Consider the following 22,085-nt stretch of genomic DNA (forward strand, 5'->3'; position numbering starts at 1 on the left):
ATTATTCTCCTAAGGATTCATAAAGTGATAAACGTGACCTAATTTTACCTAGAACTTTTCATCTTTTTTGACATTAGCAATTTTGACATATTTATTGTATCTGATAAAGCGATACAATATTAAATCTATTTATATATCAAAGTCACAATAAAGTTACTTAAGTTCCAGGACCATGATATCTACAGAAGGCAATACATCAGTAAAGTATAAATGTTAAATCATTCAACTGATCATGCCTGTAATTCATAAAATAAGCTGATTCTGCTATTCTTTAACACAGAAAAGAAATTAAGACAATTGGTCTTTGATTACCTCAGGAGTCTCTGAGGTCATAAAGTCTGTTTCAGATCCTGATGAAGCCTGGTCAGTAGTAACCAAGCAAGCATTTGAGCTACAAGTAACTGGAGAAGCAGCAGCCTACACAGGAAGATATAAAACATTGTAAAAGGCACATTATTTCTTGGGCCCTGGGCTTTCTAATTATGTTACTCTTGAGCACTCACTAGTGACAAACAATACGCTAAACACTTTACTGCATATATTAACATATTTAATTCTAACAATAACCTGTGAGATAGGTACAAATGTCCCCATTTATTGACAATCTGGCAGAAGCAAAGAAAGGTTAAGTAATTTACCCAAGACCATATTAAAATTAAGTGGCAGAGTTGAGATTCAAACCCAAGCAGTCAACTACATTGCCTTTCCAGGCCTGGTCACCAAAGCTACACATCTAATCCCATCTTCACTTATCCAGATTCTTGGCCCTGGAAACCTGAGGCTAGACTGTCAACCTGGCACTCCATAGCAGTTCACTGGAAGATGAACTCAGGGCACACTTAACACTCCAGGCACAGCTCTGCCAGGGATCATGGTAACTATGCTTTTACTCTGAGCGCTCCAAGTGTCTTAAAGAGGTAGGCAGAAGTCTAAACAGAAAGGAAAAGCTCTATATAAATCACAATGGCACCAAAATTCTAACAAAAAATTAAAACTAATAATATTTATAAAATAAAAATTGGGAGAAAGCACAGTAGAACTAATGCTGTGACAACTATAACCAATTAAAAACCAACAGAGTGGCTAGGAATTCTACGATATAACAGGTGTTAGCTATAAGAGAGAGACCCATAAAAATCTAACAATCACAAGATCTAAAGTGTCAGTGAATCCACTCCTTTTATCTAAATGCTTTGATGTGGTTCTCAGAAGCCCAAGTAATAAAATGGGTGAATTGGAAACTAATTAATAGTAACCAAATATCAAACCAGTTATGGTTATGGTTCAGTGAACTTCTCAAAGGAATCATCATGATATACCACTTCTTGGGTAAGAGATGGGGACCATGTTTCAAAAAGGTTTTATGAAAAAAATTTTTGACATCCTTTAGAACATTTTATATAACTAAACAGGTATAATTTAGATTTGACCAAGATACTAGAACTATTATGAGATTGGAGCATTTCTAAAACTAGGCCTTTCTTCTGGCCTCCTCATTAAAATAATGAGACAAACGCCCAAAATAAGTAGGACTGGCTATTGTGGGGACATAAATAATTTCTCCAGCCACAGAAAGATTCACAGATGCTAAGTTAAGGCAACTCAGGCCACTTGATAGTAAAACTTTAAAATATTTAAATTTTAGTTAAAAGGTTCACTTAACAAAAAAAAAAGACATTCTTTACGTTAGTATTTATTTAGAAATTATGGCAATTCTTGATTCCAAATGACTGCTTTTTAAGTAGACCAGCTGAAGGTAGTTTTAAGTTATTGGTGAGTACACATGATGTGGGAGACAAATGGTTCCAAAAAATGGAAGTGCAAATTCACCCAGGGAGCTTATTAAAAATACAGTTAACTAGATAACACCCCTGGAAATTCAGATCCAATAGGTTTAAGGTGTTACCTAGGAGTATATATTTTTATTAAAAAGTGATTCTGATGCAGCCATCCCATAGGCCTGCCCCTGAGAACTACTAAAATAGATCAATGGCTTTTCAAAAAATTTTTAACTTTTCAATTAAAAGCCTCAGCTAGAACTCCACTAGCTAGAACAGATAAAATGGAACTCTTTAGTTACAGCAGTGAGTGGGGTGAGGGCCCTTGTTCAGCAAATACATTTTGAAAATTGAGCCGCACCTTATCAAACTAAATATAAACCACTTTAAACAAATGGTATTTACTCGGAAGTTTTTGGAAGGTAAGGCAACAACTGTTGAACCACCTGGTCATCATATTCAGCCTACTGTCAAAACAGTTACTGTCAAGAAAATTGTTATAAGGCTTTCAGAGGGATCCTGAGGGGAAAATAAATTTAAAGTAATAACCAGAAAACTAGAGAGCCTTGAACTTACTATTGATGGAAATGCAATGTGGCATTTAGAGATCTCAGTGATCTGGTCCCTTTATATCTCTAAGTGTGTCCTGTGAAAATTAGTTCCTCAGAATGTAACTACTATTGGGAGGGGAGGGGGAGCTGGCTAACAATGGGTTAAGTAAAATTAGTTTCTATCTTTAGACTCCTTACTACATTGATAGACCAAGTGACTGAGGCAAGCTCAATAGCAAAGTAAGAGTCCCAGACAAAATATCTCTGAATTCTTCAGGTTTGCTCTTTTCTTACTCAAGATGACTAGCCGCCTCTATTATAATAGATGTCTTCCCCATGGTCATTAGGGAATCTTTTGAAGACTAGTTGTACTTAATCTAAAAAACTAGACATTTGGAACATTTTCAATAACTTAGGTATAGCAGAATCATTGAGTCTGATCATTCTTACCAAAGCAAGGGTTTCTTCTCTGAATAGCAAAGAAGAGTAAATGAAAAATTAATTGGAGAAGTTACCTGTAATGTCTCTTGAAGAAAATCGCTTTGACTGGATAGATTTTGTTCTGTAGATGCTGCATAGAGTGAAATCAACAATAAACCAATGAAGGAAAGGTTTATGCATAATAACTGGATGGAAACTAAAGTTTATACTTTATTAAAAAAAAAAAAAGTAGTAGCTGGAAGCACTAGGTCTAAAGTCCATCATGAACTTCCTATTAGAGCTCTAAAGTGTCAGAGAGGACTGCAGAATAGGATATCAGTTCCAGCTGTGATACATACTGATGTTTTAAGGTTAAATGAGCAAAAGCAGTATTTAAAGGCTCCCAAAAGAACAGAAATAGGACTTTTAAAAACAACTGGTAATAGTAATCTAGAACATAAAATTTGAGCTATCATGAATAGCAATTAACTAATACACCTTATTTTCAAGTTTCAAAGTAAATTTTAGCCAGGTCATCTGTCTCTTCAGTATTTTTTCCTCATTGATCATGTATATTAGTATATTTTTCAATTACACAGTTCAGTTGGTTTCTTAATGTCTATAGCTTTTGTTAATTATTCTTACTTCACTCAGGAATTACTGTATAATCTTCTAGTGTATACTGCTTACTACAGCTGGACTACAGCTTTGATTACGTCACCTCTGCCCCTGAGATAAAGTAGCACAGAGCAAGGAGCCTAAAGTTTGAAGTATCAGGCCAGATTCAAATCTAGGCTTGATCATTAGTTACTATGTTACTCAGAGTACTAAGTATCACTGAGGTAATTTTACTCATAGTTAGGATCCAAAAGCCTCAACATTAGATTTATAGAGTCAAAAGGACTCAAGCTAATTCTAGTCAGAATTCACTCCAAGAACATAAAAAAAAAAAAAAAAAATGCAAAAACAGCTATTGCACATTTCCATTCATCCATCTGAAGACTTTCTCTAAAATGCAAACAGGTCAGTTAAGCACACTAATATCCTAATGGTAACTTACCCATATATAACTCTGATAACATATGGATACACATAGAATAAATTAACACATAGACATTGTTTAACCCTTAAGTTACCTAGGGTTACAAATAAAAGATATCTTATTTGTAAAAGAAATTATTGCTAGACCGACAGCTATCTGTTCCAAGTCTTAAGAATGATTACATACCTACTGGGCTACCTGGAGTAGCTGAAGGCGGCTGTGACGATGGAATTGCACTTGAAGGTTTGTCAAAATCCAGAATAGATTCCTAAAGCCAAGATTTTAAATAATGTAGAAACAAAGATTTTTCATTTAAAAGCTGTTACCATTAAATTATTCATGATTCTGTCCATAGATTATTAGTGATAGGAATCTAGCTAATAACTATCCCAAGAGGTTAATAACTTAGTCTTTATAGGAACAGAAATTAAGAGTTAAAAAATAAAGTAATTGTCAAATGTTAGGTTGTCTCAAGTGTTAAGACTATAATAGTAATTCCAAGGCCCAACTTGGAAAAGGAAACTCCTGACTTGAGGTCTTAAGCATTAACCTTAATGTGGACTGAACCCTCATTTTTATTATACCTCACTAATGAAAGGGTCTAATTACTTTATCTCAACCACTAAACTAGTTCATGCTGTAACATTTTCGTGATGCGAAGCCACTCTCTTCCTCCAGCCATCATGGTTCTTTCAGAAATGTTTCCAATATCTTGAGTACTTAAGCTATAGACTTCTAGTGATCATCTTAGTTCTTTTATTTGTCTTCAAATAATCTGAAGGGGTAAGCAATTCTCTCATTTTACAAATAATCAGAGGGTTGGAGGCTAACTACCTTGCCACACGTTATACAGCTTGTAAATGGTAAAAGTGGGATTTAAACGTGGGTCTAATTCCAAAGCTCAAGATCTCTTTACCACACAAAAATTTCTTATTTGTCTACCTCATCCCTCAATAATATCACACTATTCTGAAATTCTGTAAGAGGCTATATGGCACAATTTAACATTTAATTATTGACAACGCAAGTTCACAATTTTGTACAACTACAATATAAACTTTTTTTTCTTTTTACACCTACAGTATCTAGTCTTCCTAGGTGGTCTCCCATCCAAGTACTAACCAGGCCCGACCCTGCTTAGCTTCCAAGATCAGATGAGATCAGGCTCATTCAGGGGGCATGGCCATAGACTATAATATAAATTTCTTAAAGGTGATGAATGTCTTATGATTTTCCATGCACAAAGGCACCTACCAGAATACCAAGCATAGAGTAATTCTCATAATCCGAGTGGGAACTACTGATGACCTGTAGCAGTATTATTTGAGCACTTTAAGCTTTTTACATGTTTAATTCATTTTATTACAACAAACAGGAATAGGAACTATTTCTCATTTTTCAAAAGAAATGAAGGCAGAGAGTTAAGTAACTTGCCTAAACAATTAGAGCTAGAAACTGGCAGAGCCAGGATTCTTATTCTGAACACCAGAATCTATGCTCTTAACAACTTCATTAAATGCTTCAGATCAGAAGCCAGAAGCCCCATGAATATCAGTTAAGATTCATTTAATAATGACTCATACTTGCATAAAGTTACAAGTTCCTTGAATCTGGGTCATCAAATCCTGCAGTTTTTCTTTCCTCAATACTGGATCCTTTGGAAGGGTAGAGGAAGAACCTACAGGCTGATGCATAGGCTTAGGCACCTACAAGATAAACCCATTAAGAGTAAAATTCAAATTCAATAGCCAGTTCGGGAAACTTAGCTATTCACTACCTCTTCATGAAATCAAAACTCAAACAAAGTTCATTTGTCAGATTTATCTCAGGTAAAAAATTTCCACATAAATGCATTTTTTCTAAATAATTTAATCAAACTTTAAACACTTTTTTCCCTTTCAGAACAACTTTCATGGAAATCTTTCTAAAATATCCTTTTTAAGGGACCCAGAATAACAGGGCTTCTTTGATAGGAAGTTCCTTCATTATAGACAGCTGTTGCCACATGTCCTCTAGGATAAGATGGTACTGACTCTAAGACACACCAATGATTTTTCCCCTATGGAAAAATTACTACTACCACATTAAATATACATCCCATTTTTAAGATCTGTCTGATTTCAGAAACATTAAGATGTAAAAATATATATGTATACATCTTACAATTGAGGAGATATGCTATCATATTTTGTTATAAGTAAGTATATTTTGAGGGGCTATTGGTGTTCATAAGGTGGTTAGCCCTCGTGTTAAACTGTTTGGACTGCTGCACTCCCTGAATGTTTATAGTTACACCTTACAGCTATCAGCGTGCCTCTCCCTACCAGCTCTCTTCACCTTTTAATTCATTTGGAAGTCACACAGCTAAGTTTATCAAAAGTGTCATATAAAATAAGAGTTAATAGACTCTACATGAATACATAAAAGGCTCTTTTAGTAGAAAAGTATGAGCTTTAGTGATTAACCTAGTCTTTTGATGTTGAACTCCATTTTGCCCTTGACTACACTTATTCATGTTCTAGACAACTGAGATTGCAAGACAAAGACAAATACTGTATTATAAAAAGAAGTGTCCTCTCAGTCACTAAAAAACCTTCAACTTCAATATAATGCTGTCTGTTCCATAAAAGCAATTTGAGTTCTGACTTTTCTAACTAAGCACCCCAGATTTTAAACTATTCAACAAATGGCATGACATGATAAAAGCTTGGCATTGCTACACTTAGGAGAATTTTAAATTTGTTTTTCTTTTTAGACAGCTTTACAGAGGTATAAAATTAGGTTTTTAAATATGTTTCTCAAAATAGTTGACATATTATAATTACTGTTGTGTGGTATCTAGTTAATGAAATAAAGCTATCAATCTTCTATGGAGTCACAAAGAAGCTAAAATATTAGCATTTGAAGAAAAGAGGAAGAAAGGAAAGCAAAAAAAGACAAGTAACTCTAAAATTCTCTTCCCCTAAGATAGACTGAGGTAAGAGTAATTTACTTATAAAATGCAATGCTTTGATGTCCCCAAGCAAAATGTTTTTGACACTGTAAGAAGACCAAGGTTTATCAGAAAACCTTTAGCTAAAATGACATGGAAGTGCAAGGAACACTAATAGAGATGGAGAACACTGAGAGGATAGAAAGTTCCTATTTCTTAGCAAACAAAGTGGTTAACAAGTTCACATTTAAATAGTGGCAAATAAAGTATAATTTAACAAAAAGCAACACTAACTAACATTGTATCCAAGGATTATTCATTATAAACCTTGTCCTCCTGAAATAGGTTAATTATCATTAACAGAATGAGGCTTTATGTTTGAACTACATCTCATACTCCAAAACCTAATCCAGAATATTTAATGCCTATAGTTTCCATCCCCAGGAAATTATTTTGGAGCAGAAATGGAGAACTAATTCAGATCCTTTCCCCAAAACTGGAATATCTGCAACCACCATTTCTCCTTCAAAGAACACAGGCTAATCTTAGTGACTACAAATGAGTGAAAAAGCAGCAAGAGAATACAGAAAAATATAACTTTTGTCCGAAAAAGTCGCCCATCTTCCAGGTGGAAGAAAACGAGTGAAATATAGTATGACAAGTCTCCCACCCTGTGACATGCATGTACATTTCTCACTTGTTCACATTGTGATCTTGTCTCAGCTACCCACTACTTTGATGTCATATCATTAAAGTTTTGGCATTAAAACAGTATTTCTGATTGTAGAAATTTCATTTCGGGTTAGCCTCAAAAGTCAGACTAGGTCTACTTCCAATTTTTAAGGGAAACCAATAAATTACGCATTAAAGAGTTAAGTGAAATACTGTATACAATTATTTACATGTGTTTTATTATTTTTAAAGAAAACAAAAAGTTATTACCACAACTCCTTATTTATGCCTACATTGACAGAAGCAGACCGATACAGATCAACTCACATCTTTGGGTTCTGTATTAAACTTCCTGGGCAAGAGATGGTCATTTGGTATGAGGCTTGCTGCAGCTACCCCCCAAGACTTTGGAGAAATCTGTGATTGTGGTGGTAAAGGGTGTTTTTGATTCTCGACAGTGTTTTCCCAGGATTTAGGAGTCTCTGGCTGTCTCGAATCCTGCTCTTCACATATGGGAGAGGTCCATGACTTGGTGATGTCCTGCTCCTTCTGCAGAGAAGGTACCCAAGACTTTGAAGTTTGCTTCTTCGGATCCTGTTCCTTCTGCAGCTGAACTGGCCAAGGCTTTGGTGTCTCCTGCTTCTTCTGTTCCTCTTGAATGTATCCTGCTTTGGATTTAGGAGTTTCTTGCTTCCACTGGCTAGAAGTTGGCTTGGGTTTAGAGACATCCTGCTTCTTCTGCTCTTCCTGCAGAGCAGACCTGAGTTTTGGATTCTCTTGTTTCCTCTGTTCTAAGGAAACTGCAGGCTTTGCTAGCTCCTGGTGCTTAACAGAAGACTCCCATGACTTGAAGGGTTCCTGTTTCTTCTCCTCGCCATCTGGTTCAGTAAGCATATCCCAACATTTGGGGAGATTTGGTTTTCTAGCATAATCCGCTTCCCAAGATTGCTCTTCCTCTTGTTTGCTTGAATAATCTACTTCTGTCATGTACCGTCTATTAAGAAACTAGACCAGAGGGAAAAAAAATGTGCTTGAGTCATAAAATTTGTGAAAGCCCTTGAGGGAAATACTGAACTCTATTCATATTACTATGTCCGCTGGTCTGAGCCATCGTGCTAATAGTAAACTTCTGTCCTTATCCTGCTTGAAAAGACTCTTACTTTTTTGTCCATTCCTTTTCCCTCAATTAACAGAAATATAAACTTTGTTACTTCAAAAGTAGCAATCTGTATATGACTGGCAGAGGCAGAATAACCTTAATAAGAGCCTGAGTCAAGCAAACGTAGCACCACGATACACAGTTCTTAGCAGTCTTAGCTGAGCCAAATACTGACTGCTAGTTTTGAAATATCAAAGTTTGTATTTCTGACTACCCACATGACTCCCTTAAACATTAAGGCAGAGGATAGTTCAACTTCACAAAGTTACACCGTTCAACCTTAAGCCTATATTTCCTAATTACTAGCCTTTTCTTTATTTCTATTATATGTCATACTGTGATATTGCCTCTTCCATTCTTTTCAGCTCCTATGAATTTCAATGCCACCTCAGAAAGAGAACAAATACCCTGTTCTATTATTAATGTGAGTAAATTTTGGAGAGAGCAAAATCCTACTCATCTTTAAATTCTAACACAAGGGCCAAAAACCAGAATAACAGCTAACATGAGCAGTTATTGTGGCCAGGCCAAATTTTAAGTAATTTAGAAGTTCACTCCTTTAATCCTCATAGTAACTACATGGGGCATCATTATTACCCCATCTCATGTACGAGGACAACAGACATAGATAGCTGGGCTAGATATCTTGCCCAAACTCACCAAGCCAATACGCTGAACAGCCAGGATTCAAGTTTAAGCAGTCAAGCTCCAGAGCATCGACTCTCAACCATAACACTACACAAAAGTCTCAGAAACCAAAATCGGTAAGTTACCTTTCAGTACCTTACCTCTTGTGGTTGTATCTCTGGCTGTGCAAGTTCCATAAGAGACCCTGGAAAGACAAAAGGCATACTGAATAAATACTAGGCGAACTATAAGTTTTCAGACAGATTACAACTATAATTCATTCTGGCAACATATTTTCAGAAGCTAGTAGTTCTCCTCATACACGACACTTTTATAAAGTAAAGTTGCAGTTAAAAATTGATCTCTGATAGAAAATAAGACTATCTCTTCTTACCCACAAACACAGTTTCTTTCAAGTTGGAATTATAGCTCCAGTCACATGGGGTAAGAATTAGTCATCTCAGCTTGAAATACAGCCCTTAAAGGCCTCCTACACACCAGTTTAAGGTTGGGAGGAGGGTAAGAAAGTGAAGTTACTGGACTTAGTATTAAAAACTATGAGGAAATGAACATGAGAAATGACTTGAAAATTGCTAGTGGCTACAAGAACCCTGTCTGGACTACCCCCTTATTTATTTCTTAAATAAATCCAGCCTCAACAAACAAAAGCAAAAGTGCCATTTACTCACAGTATTTATTCCCCAATATTTACTGGAAATATTTATTTTGGCACTTTTTTCCTGAATAAATTATTCTATTATTTTAAATTATATTATTCTTTAATATGCTAACCTTAAGTTATTCTTGTTCTACTACAGTACTGGATTCTACTATAACTTACATTTGAACAACAATTTTAAATGGAATTATCCTAACAGTTTAACAAAGAGATTCCTTCAAACTCCATAAATGCCTCATTTTTACAGTACTCTTACATCAAATGTTTCTATTAAGGTTCACCCTTAATAGAAGGTGAATCTTGGTAATAAAGCCTACAGGTGTTTTCTAAACCTAGGCTTATCCTGCAGCAAGTAAAGATTTCCATGCATGTAGGAACTAACAAATTTAAATAAGGCAATCATTTCACAATGATTTGACGTATTTGGGGTAAGTATAAAAATGCAACCACTATAAAGAATTTCAGAGATCACAACAAACCTGACTCTTTGACAGATTCAGTCTTCAATAATTGTTTCTTCTTCTCTGATTTTATTAGCATTTCTTCTTCCAATGATACATCTTTTTCTTTAGCATTTTTTGGAACAGGGATACTTTCAAAATAGCCTGAGTTCAGCAATTTAGACAATAGGTCTTTCATATGCTTGTCTAAGAAAGAGTGATTAAGATTTAGTTATCACATATCCTAACAGTTCATGGAAAATTATTTGGCACAGAAATCCTAATATAATTTTATTCTAATTATAGTATGTCATTATAACATTCTACATTATAGAGGATTCAAAGAACTGGTTAATACATTGAAAAGTAAATATGCAGCCCATGTTTATGTCATGCTGAATCAATATAAATTTTAAAGATCAGAATTCCAAAGTTAAGCAAGTCTCTTAAGTTTCTCTGGGCCTCCATTTGAAAAATAACTAAAAAATCAGAGACCCTAATCAAAGACTCTAATATGTTACAAAAGCACACATTATTCCCTAAGCTGAAAGTAATTTCTCCCATCTGCTCCCAAGACATCACTACTAGCAACTACTTTATCTTCCCCAAGTAATTAAAACCTTAGAGAAGTAAAAGTTCCCCAAACATAAAGATTGGAAAACCCTACCCTGGACAAACTCTAAAGGATGTTTAAACTACAAAACTCCATGATTAAGACTTTACTCTTGAGTTATTCTTTATGTTACTCCTAGCACATCATCCTTTGATGATCAAGAAAAATCTTAAAATGATGTTAAAGTCACTGTAACATAAATAGGTCTAAAGTCTATTTCATTTTAATATCCACTAAAATGTTAATTCCCAAATAAAGCAGAGTTCTCGTACTTAATTTAGGTCTATTATTCCTTTCATAGGAGTACAATGACATAGATTTTGTCTTTTTTTAAGAAAGTCAATTTTGGGGTATAATTTACAAACAATAAAATTCACCCTTTTTAAGTGTACAGTATAGCTGTGTAACTTCTGGTGTTGCTTCCACCAGAACAATGATACAGAACATTTTCATCAACTCAAAAAGTTCTCTCATGCCCCTTTCGTAATCAATCCCCTCCCCTCGCAGCAACCACTGACCTGTTATCACTCTAGTTATGTCTTTTCTAGAATTTCATATAATTGGAATTATACTATATGTACTCTTTTTGTCTGGCTTCTTTCACTCATCATAATCATTTTGAGATTAATCCATATTGTTGTATGTATGCATACTTCATTTCTTTTTTTTATTGCTCAGTAGATTCCACTGTATGGATATACCACATCTGGGCTGTGTTCCATTTGGGGATATTATGAATAAAGCTGGTATGAACATTCATGTACAAATACTTATGCAAACATATGTTTTCAATTCTCTTGGATACTAGAAGTATAATTGCTTGGTCATATAGTAAGTGTACATTTAATTTTATAAGAAACTGCCAAATTATTTTCCAAAATATTTGTATTATTTTGCATTCTAATCAAGAAATAAATTTCTGTGATTTAAACTTGAAAGGACTTAGAAATTTTGAGATAGTTATACATACGTAGATTTTAAAAAAAAAAAGTAGTAATCATTATTAACAAAAATGTTTCCTAGCTTCAAGTTTCATTATCCTAAACTGGTACGCAAAACTATATACTTTCATATCTGGCCATTTGTACTTGGTCTTTTGGCCAAAGTCTATTTAGGAAGCCAAAAGAACTTTCTCTCCAGCTCATTTACAGATCAATAGACAACAATGCTTCAACAGAATATGAAGCCAAACCACTTACATTTCTTAGGCAGATCTTGTAGCTAAGCCTTCATATTAGCAATATGTGTATTTAAGAGTCTTAAATGGAACAGGTACTAATATTTGGAATAAAGAACTGAACACCTAAATGGTCAAGCTAGTGTTGAAGCTTAGCACTAGTCCTTAGCACTTGTTCCTAAATCATAGTGCCCTTCAGCTTCAAAACTCTCCCTAGGTTCCATTTTAATGAGTGCAATTATACAACAGAACTAAAGAAAGAAAGATCATTCTCCCGAAGAGTACAGTACTGTCAGGCATATCAGTTCTGATGGACTGACACAGTTTTGGCCTTCGATATCATTCGAAACTTCTAGACATAAAGTTTAGCATTTACTGCAGAAGCCCAGAGTAGAAAAACTCACATGTTGTTCCTACCACTGCTTTGTCACTACCTTCCAAAAGGTCCCAAAAGTACAAGGATGACTGCTCCATTTGGTCTTCAACACTGACAAGGAAAAGCAGCAGCAGAACAAAGTGGCTTTAGAGGAACATATAATATATATACACAGAGCAGTACAATTTATACACTATAACCCATCAACAGTCAAGACGTTCAATGTTAATTTTGTTGTTTTATGCTTTGGAAATGAAAAACTGAAATTTTATAAAAAATTAACTGTCCATGTATGGATTTCAATTGTAAGCATTTCCCCTTAAAACAACAAATATAAAGATTTTACCATAAATGGCTATTAAGGAATAGTCCAAAAAGAGTTTAAAGCTGTCATGCAGTATTATTCACTATCAGGCATATGTCCTAGGTGAAAGACAGTGGAACAAAAACATTAAGTGCTGCATTGGACTTTAAAGAGAGCAGCTTATTATTCTAATTATGTTCCACTTACATTTCTCATATTAAAACAATATCAGCTCCATTCCATGAATCCACCAAAGTGAAGTAGAGAAGACACCAAATAGGTAATGATGGATTAGACTATCAGAATGATAATTAAAAACATAGATATTAAGAGTTTTATTAGGTTTCTTCCTGATACAAGGTTGATTTCTAACAGTTAAAATCTAACTGCTTTAGCATGGTTAACAGACACGACGTTGGAACAACCTATATTTAACAAAGCAAAAGCTTAGAGATCTGCTCATTAGCTGATTTATTCTATCAAAGCAAAAACAGCAAATGGATAATCAGGGGAAAAACTAAATAGCCTTGATTTGCTAGTTTTGTATTTTATATTAACAGATCTTTTTCTCAGTATTTAGTCGCAGCACAAGAAGAGCACCAAATAATTCGCACTTTGAAATTTTAATGAAATTTTAATGGGCCAAGTCCAACTTTATGTACCTCCTCTTAAGTACAGCAGTAGTAAGAAAGCAAAGACTCTCAGGTAATACCACAGCCTGAGATAATTACAAAAAAAATTTTAAGAATAACATAATCAGTATTATGGTTAATACTTGTACAACTTGGTTAAAACTTGATGATCAAGACACTATTTTTTAAATCGGTGTTACAGTAAAGAAGTATGTTAATGAGGTCCTCAAATTCACTTTCCTCCTAGATAGTCTAGCAACCCTGTCAGAGTCTAGGCTGGCCAATGTCTCCCATGTTGAATCAAATTAATGTTTTCTTAATTACTAAATAAATATATATAACTAAAAGAGCTAGACTAAAGTGTTATGTGTTCTATTTCAGGAAAATATTTTCATTAGCTTACCTCAGACTTTCATTTCTTTCAGGGCAGGTCAGTTTTGAAAATTTAATGAGGTAGTCAAGTTCTTTTAAAGGCAAAAACACTGCACCATTCAAGCCTTCTTTCAAGTCTTTCTGCACATGTTCTTGTGTCAAGTTCTGTAATACATACTGAACTTGAAGTATAGTGCGAAGCTTTTTCTTCTCAGCCTCAAGTTTTAGCATGTGTTCCCTTCTCTGCGCCTTCTTCTGAGCTTTAAGTAGCTGTGTTAAAACAAATGGTAATTCAGGTTGACAACTCCCCACCACCCCATACTAGCAATTCCAAGAGTTGAGGGTAGATGATGAATCCCATATATATGTATAACACTGAATGTAAAACTGACAAATCCATTTAATCCTGTTTCCTTTTTCAGCTAAAGAAATCACTGAGTAACAAACTGGTTTGTCTCGGGTAACCAGAGCCAAAGGAGTCCAAATATCTGACTCCCAACTCCAGGCTCTATCTAATACGTCTAATATCACCATGATGAGAAGAAGCAAAGTACCCATCACTGATATGAATATTAATCCCAAGGTATTACTTCTCCAACATATGTATATTGAGCCTTTATAGAACATCTATTTTATGGAAAATGCTTCAGTATAGTTTTGGGGGTTCTTTAAATCTCATGATCCAGAGCAAGAATAAACTAAAATGGTCAGTTTTCAACAAACTAAAGAAGACTAGCTAAAGCATAAAGAATTGAACACCTAACAGAAATAAAATGTCTTACAAATGTAATGCCAAGAAACAACCACAGCAAACAGGTTTGTTTCAAAAGTAAAATTAAGAGATATTTTCATAATTGTATTTCAGTCTGGACTGAACTGTATCTTCCAATGTATAGCTGAGAAAACACATGGAAAAGTAGTGGAACATAAATTTTTCCTCAAATAAACGTATGTGTGTGCATCCTGAGCAGCCCTGAGTCTACTCTAAAGCTCAGAACTACAATACATTAAAAGTCTAACATAATAGTACATCGTCCCAGAAGGGGCTTCCCATCGAAAAATAATAATAATAAGTACTACCTATTTTGGCTAAGAAACCTAAAAGGTCTTTTCTTCCCATAGTTATTTTTCTGATTGTAATATTTCCATCGTATTGGATATTTCCCAAGGTATGAAGAAAAAGAGAAAAAAAATCTAAAAGAAGATTTTTCCTATAGATGGGTTAAAATACTTTGATATAGCATCAGTATTTAAAATTCTACAAAAGAAATGTGTATGCTCATAAATCCTAATAAAGATTGGGAGGGGAAAAAACTCAGGAAAAAGATCCATTACAGCATTATTAATTCCCCTCTAGGGGGTATGAAAGCAACTTCATAAATTTTACTTGTGGTCCTACCAGCAATGAGACAATGATTTAAGATAAAATTTTGAGAACAAGAAATGGACTGGTGGGGGTGGTTATATAAGCAAGGATATTTTCTTCAGGATGGCAATGGCTCAGAAAAGCTTTTCTGAGACCTCAGTATAGACTTACAACAATGAACACTTATCAAAACTATAGGATTCTGTTTCTGCTTGAGAAAAGGAAAGAGTATAGAGGTGGCACTTCTAGCTATCTAAGACAATGGGATTCTCTTGGACACAGTTTTATGTTATATGGAAAGGCAACTGATGCTGAGGGCATCTTCAAGATTGTATCACATGATTACCACAGATCTCTCTAGCCACCTCCCAAGGTTGGATTAGGTGTTCTTATGGGCTCATGCCACCCTGAACTTCTACTGTCAAAGTATCTATTACAATAAATGATTTTCTTTTTATTTATCTGCACCTCTCCCTTAGACCTCAACTCCATGATGACAGGGACTATATCTCTGTTGTTCACTAATATATTATTAGTGTCCAGCACAGAGCCTGACACATGACAGGACCTCAAATGTTTGCTGAATCAATAAAATGTCAAGTTAGAAAACATGTTGTCTCTTAGATCATAACCAGACGTTATGAAAACCATTGACAACCATTTATCCTTATTTATGTGGAAACTAAGAAGTCACGCTACATTTGCTTTTCTTCTTCAAGTTGAGGACTGTTTTGGAAAGAAGGAGAAGATATGATGTATAAACCACTATCAACCAATAGTATTGAATAATAAAATTTATTTTCTGAACCATGACATAGAATGATAAATCTCCACCAAGGACAGAGGTCATATTATGAAGACAAAGAGAGGTGTGGCTGGGCTGAACAGGAAGGTTGCCAAATTCAGTTTAAAAAGAAGAAAATGTTTCATAACCTGCAAAACTGGCTATCATAGAAGAGGTTTGACAAAAGAAGGGCTTTTGGGATCTTGATTCATTAAGGCACACTCCAAAGTACTTTAGCACCTCACCTAAAGTAAAAGTAAATCTACAGTACAAGTAAGGAGAAATAATCTTACAGACAATAATACAATTTGGTGGGTTAAGAGCTACCTCTAGATGATAGAAGTGGAAGGACAAGTAAATAGACAGCACGTCTATGGTATAAAGTAAACAAGACAGTTTTTAAGAGTGGAAAGTAGTCAGGGTCCTACCTTCACTCTACCACTTACTGGCTACATGACTTTGAAGAAGTTCCTTTTGTTCTGAGCCTCAGACTCCTTATCTGAAAAATGGGGCTATTTATACCCACTTCCTAGATTGCTATAAAAATCGAATAGACTTTCATAGGTGCCAGGCACATGGAAAGTATTTTTTTTTTAAGATTTATATCTAAAATGAAGAAAAAAATCATATATTGAAAAAATAAACATCTGAATGGAAAACTAAAATTCGATAGGGTAACTCTGAGTGAAAATTATTTAAGTATTATAAAAGTGTATTTCCAACCACCTGAACAGAAGGAATATATGAAAGATCTTTTTATAGTAAAATGGACCAAAACTTAACACATTGTGGGGTGGAGAATCAATCATACAAGAAAAAAAGAATGACTTAAAAATATTATGTCTAAAATAGCCTAGAAATATTTAATAACAGGAATTAACAGAAAGTACTAAAATTCAGTGATAAGTAAACATGAGTTAAAATATGCTATGGTTGAAAAAAAGAGCCAATATCATCTCAGATTTGCATTAACAAAAAGTATCCAGAAAACAGAAAGTGGTGGCTCCATACCAGACTATCTTAGATTTATGCCCTACCTTTAAGAGTTAATTAAGGCAGACACCCACAAGAGAGCAACTCAGGACTGAATTACAAGGATCAAGATAGTGGATATCTTCAGCCTAGAAATGATGCTTTGGCTTATTTTTTTTTTTTTTTTTGGCGGGGGTGGGGTGCAATACAGGACAGGGGTGATGCCAGAGGAATGGAGAATTTCGCACAAGAAAAAAATATCCAAAAAATAGAAGGAACTGTTATATGAGACATGCTCCCTCCCCCAGAAATGAATTTATTAAAAAATTCCCTCAATTGTTAGAACATGATTTTTAAAGGACCTTCTAAGATTCTAAAACAGGGAAGAATACTTCATTAATGAATGCTTAAGACTTCATATTAATTACTAAGTGTCAGATAAAAGTTTGAATTGCCAGCATGGAAAACCTAACAAGCAGTGTGACCAGACTAACTCCAACTTGAATCATAAATTTTCCTGGTAATAACTAGCATGGCCTCAAAAAGAGTCTATCAATTGTGTTTCCTAATATGTTAAATAATGCTAAACTTACAAGCCTATAGCATATAAATTTATAGGCTATATTTTAAAATATCTTGAATAAATATATCTGTAAAAATAGTTTTTATTCCCTTCTCAGTGATTTCTATAATTCCATAGTGAAATAATACACATAGATAACTAATACTTTATTCACAATGTCTCATATCTAGATACTATTTGTGTTTTCTTGAGGCTCCAGAAATCTGAAAACACTAGTTCTGGAGTAGCTATCCTCAATAAAATATTTGCAGGATTTAGATAGGTAATAATCAAACACCGTTATTAGACACTGATATTTTCTTAAAGAACAGTGGTTAAACTCATTTCAGGAAAAGCTAAGAAAACATACTCACATCTTGGCTTAGTCCCGAAAATGTTTTCTGAAGCTCCTTGGCAAATTCTAAGTTATGTAGCACTTCTTCATATTTCTCTACTGCTTCCTACCAAATAGGATAAGAAAACATAGCTTCTGTAAACTTCTAAGTACAAATATGTCAAAATAAGTTTCCCTCAAAAACAGAGGAGATTTAAGACTTCATAAACTAATCATCTACTATACACATAATCAAAAAAGTAGGAAGAGTATTTAGTAGAAGTTACATAAAACTAAATTTAAAAATTCGATTTTTATACCAGAAATCTGAGCCATAATAAGTAATAATAATAATAATGGGGCTGAGTCCCTGTCTATAAAATCTAATAGCAGAGAGGCCTGTGGGTTTTAAGAGCCCTGAGCAAATAGGATTTCTGTCAATATTCGTTTACTACTCACATATATTACACAAGTAGTGAAATGAGAATTACACAGATGAATAAGCAACTTCAATTTATTTATACCTAGTAGAAAAGACTTATAAACAATTACTTATAACAGACAAGATTAAGTAAGATTATAACATAAATATTGTATATTTAAAGGGGCAATTTTTTTTTAAGATTTCACGGGAAACAAAGTTAATAATTAGAGAAGCGAGTTTTTTATGGGACCTAAACTAATTCAAATCTATATGGAAGAACAAAGGGCAAATACGAAACAGAACAAGGTGGAGAATGTGTTTAACCAGATAGACATATTACAAAAATTCCATAATTAAAACAGTATAATATTCCATTTCTAGATATATACCCAAAAGAAATGAAAATATTATGTCCACATGAAGACTTGTGTGCAAATTTATACAGCAGTATTATTCATTACAGCCCAAAATAAAAACAATCTAAATATCCAGCAACTAATGGATAAAAAAATGTGGTGTAATTAAAGAAATACTAGTCAGCCATAAAAAGAAATGAACTACTGATACTTGCTATAACACAGATGACCTCAAAAACATAATGCTAAGTCAAATAAGCAGATGCAAAGACTTTATTTTATATAAAATATCCAGAAAAGACAAATTTATAGAGATAGAAAGCAAATAAGAGCACAAAAGGGAACTTGGAGGGGTTCTAAAACTGGATTGTCGCGATAGTTGCATAACTCCACTGATTCACTGCAGCTCATTGAATTCTACACTTACGAGGAGTTAATTTTCAGATATGTATATAATATCTGTTTTAAAAAATAGTCTGATAATACTGTCTTTACAAATGTATAGAGCAATAGGAACCCCTACGTACTAACAGTATTAGTCTAAATTGATCCAATAATTTTGAAAAACAGTTTGGCATTTTTACCTATAAAGTTCACTATGATACATATATATCCTGAAAAAAATCTTGCACCTGTGTCTCAATAACACATACAAAAGTGCTCAAAGTAAATTACCAAAAAATAATAGCAAGCAACTCAAACATCCACCTACTGACAGGCTACTCCTGAGTAGAGAAAAGCAAATGAAATATAGCTACTTGCATCAATATAAAAATCCTAAGCATGAGTGAAAAAGGCAAACTGCAGAATATATAGTATGATAGATAACATTTATTATAAGGTACAAAAAAGCAACTCTAACAGATTTAGGGGCAACAAACAAGTGCAATTAAAATAAAAGCAAGGAAATGACAGGCGGGGGATGGGGGGCTCGGGATCAGGTTACAGGAGAGAAAAAGTATGGGAAGGAGCTTCAGTGGTGTTGGTAACTACCAGTTGTGTAGAGTAATAGGTTCTGATGCTTGCTTTATTATACACTGTAACTTATATGCAACATTTTTTGGGAACATATATTTCATGATAAAAAGGTAGAGAGGCCTTCCAACTACAGAACCAAGAATGCACAAGTGCCATAACCATAGTACAGTAAGTCCTCACTCAACATCTAAAAGTTCTTGGAAACTGCAACTTTAAGTGAAACAACATATAATAAAACCAATTTTACCATAGGCTAATTGATAAACAAGAGTTAAGTTCCTACAGCATATTTCTGATCACAAAAACATCACCAAACTTCTAAATAAAGACCCCAAACACTTCTAATATTAAACATTGAAATAAATGTGAGATATAAATACACTTAAGAAATATCAATAAAAACAAGTAAGATCATTATTTTCCAACCATTCCAGTTCAGGGTCAAGGTGGCTAGAGCCTCTTTCATGAGCAGCTCAGGGCGCCAGGGTTCCTACCAACCCTGGACAGGACACCCTTCCATCATAGGGCACACTCACACACACATCGACACTCAGACTGGGTCAATGTGGACACACCAGTTCACCTCAGTGTGCACATTTGCAATGTGGGAGGAAACCAGAGTACCAGAGAAAACCCACACAGACATGGAGATAACATGTGAACTCCACACAGACAGTGACCCCTGGCTGGGAATTAATTTTTTTGTTCTCATCAACGTTATAACAAAACAACACTGAACTAAACAACATTATTTGAAGACCTGCTGTATACAGTCTTCAGAGAGATGTAAAACTCTGTAGACCAAATTTCTCTATGCTCCAGACCTGGATCTTACTTACTATACATCATCCCTTAATGTTTCACAGACACATTGAGATCAGTGGTCCAAAATTAAGTTCTGTATCCCACCCTCCCAAAACCTGCTTCACCCCAGTGTTTCCAAGCCCAAGAAATGGTTTTGCCATCTATCCAACTGTTCAAGCCAGAAACATGGAAACCACTCGGCTCTTCCTTCTACTCCTACATCCAGTTACCAAGCTCTGTTGATTTAACCTCTCAAATCCTGCTTCTTTACTCGAACCCCTCTGCCCCTACCTAAGTACCAGCCCCCATAATCTCTGACCTAGACTATAGTCAACCCTCATCTAGTTTCCTTACATCCACACTTACTATCTCCAAAACATTTTTCACACAAAAATGTGATTTTTTAAACTACACATCTGTAGTTATTCTCTTCTTAAAACATAACTATATCATTCCTGATGCCCTTAGGAAAAAGTAGTCTTTAGAAAGATTTGCATAATGTGTCCTTCCCCATTCGGCTTCGTCACTCCATCCATACTGGCCTTCTTTCCACTTTCTCAGAAAGGCTCTTTGTAAAAAACGTTCTTTTCCCTTTTCAGGGCCTTTACACATACTAGCATCTGCCTAGCCTGCTCTTCTTCTTTCCCCACTTTAACTGGCTAAGTCCTATTCAATTTTTAGGTCTTAACTAAAGCACTTCTTTCTCAAAGAAGCTGTCCTCAACTCTCCAGACGAGGTTAGAGTCCTCATCACAATCTGTTATCATTCTGTACTACACCTTAACGTCCATCATATTCGTATTTGCTTATTTCCTGCCTCTCTTCCCATCACATAATATCTATGAGGACAATGACCACATTTGTCCCTTAGGTATTTATTATAACCCCGGCATTAAGACGGCACCTCCCAGAGTAGGTACTTAATATATTTTTGTTGCATGAATAAAAGGTAGTTCAGAACATGATCTTAGAGAGCCTCAAATATGCTAAAGATTCTGAATAGAATTTAAAACTTTTGAACGGAATCATATGCTGAGATTTCTGTTTCAAGAAAAGAACACTTGGGCGGGGGGGGGCAGGAGGCGGGTAGGACTAGTGAATTAGAAAAGAAGATCTTCAAGACAAGGAGCTTAATTAGGAAGCTTATGTAACACAGGTGGCTTGCACTGACTAGGCCAATAGCAGTGGGACTGAAAAGGAGAAAATATGTGGTGACAGAAAGAAATCTAACTATGGGCAGTGAACATACAATGCAACATATATATGACTTACTGTTGAACTGTACACTTGAAAATTACTGGATTTCGTTAACCAATGTCACAATAAATAAATACATAAAAACATTTATAAAAGTTAAAAATAAATAATAAAAGAGAAAAGATTTCATATTATTTAATGAGTTTAGCATTATGGGTCAGAATTTAGCAACAAGGGTTGGGCACCAAATTCTAATTCTTTAACAATAAAAACTTCAGTGGAATCAAAAGTTCGAGCATTCTCTTGAATCTTAGGTTCTCCATTTCAAATCCAGATAAGAACCAACACAGATATTAAAATTACAAAATAGAACTCTGAAAAACATCATTAAGACATTCTTCTTACTATTTAAAAAGAGAAATCTAGATTTACATTTGCGATTTTACTGATATCTTATGTCTACAGCTTAGTCTTGACACGTTACTTAAGAGTTACTAAAAAAGGTTACAATAGCCATGCAGATCATAGGAAGCTA

General features: G+C 34.6%; 1 protein-coding gene, 1 long non-coding RNA gene and 1 pseudogene across 15 annotated transcripts in view; 1 reads left to right on the forward strand and 2 right to left on the reverse strand.

Annotated features, from left to right (window-relative positions):
* LOC105294086 overlaps positions 1 to 14,735 on the forward strand; it is a 36,463-nt gene extending 21,728 nt beyond the window's left edge. Inside the window, exon 4 of the long non-coding RNA XR_002781096.1 lies at positions 14,197 to 14,735. This is a non-coding gene — a long non-coding RNA (uncharacterized LOC105294086). The remainder of the gene's footprint in view (positions 1 to 14,196) is intronic.
* The window catches only part of CAPRIN2 (caprin family member 2), a 39,721-nt gene that overhangs the window by 10,141 nt on the left and 7,495 nt on the right, over positions 1 to 22,085 (reverse strand). For 12 of the 14 annotated variants that reach the window (XM_011363123.2, XM_011363126.2, XM_023532382.1 and 9 more), the window contains exons 4-13: positions 17,833 to 17,919; positions 13,806 to 14,044; positions 12,495 to 12,577; positions 10,340 to 10,507; positions 9,343 to 9,386; positions 7,723 to 8,400; positions 5,375 to 5,497; positions 3,978 to 4,059; positions 2,845 to 2,900; positions 313 to 417 (exon numbers count right to left, since the gene is read on the reverse strand). In XM_011363123.2, coding sequence (XP_011361425.1) covers positions 313 to 417; positions 2,845 to 2,900; positions 3,978 to 4,059; positions 5,375 to 5,497; positions 7,723 to 8,400; positions 9,343 to 9,386; positions 10,340 to 10,507; positions 12,495 to 12,577; positions 13,806 to 14,044; positions 17,833 to 17,919 — 1,665 coding nt within the window. The remainder of the gene's footprint in view (positions 1 to 312; positions 418 to 2,844; positions 2,901 to 3,977; positions 4,060 to 5,374; positions 5,498 to 7,722; positions 8,401 to 9,342; positions 9,387 to 10,339; positions 10,508 to 12,494; positions 12,578 to 13,805; positions 14,045 to 17,832; positions 17,920 to 22,085) is intronic. The other 2 variants (XM_023532381.1, XM_023532383.1) reach the window with 2 other exon arrangements.
* LOC111741893 lies at positions 4,865 to 4,982 on the reverse strand (annotated as a pseudogene).

This window comes from Pteropus vampyrus, unplaced genomic scaffold (genome assembly GCF_000151845.1).
Source record: "Pteropus vampyrus isolate Shadow unplaced genomic scaffold, Pvam_2.0 Scaffold82, whole genome shotgun sequence".
NCBI lineage: Eukaryota > Metazoa > Chordata > Mammalia > Chiroptera > Pteropodidae > Pteropus > Pteropus vampyrus.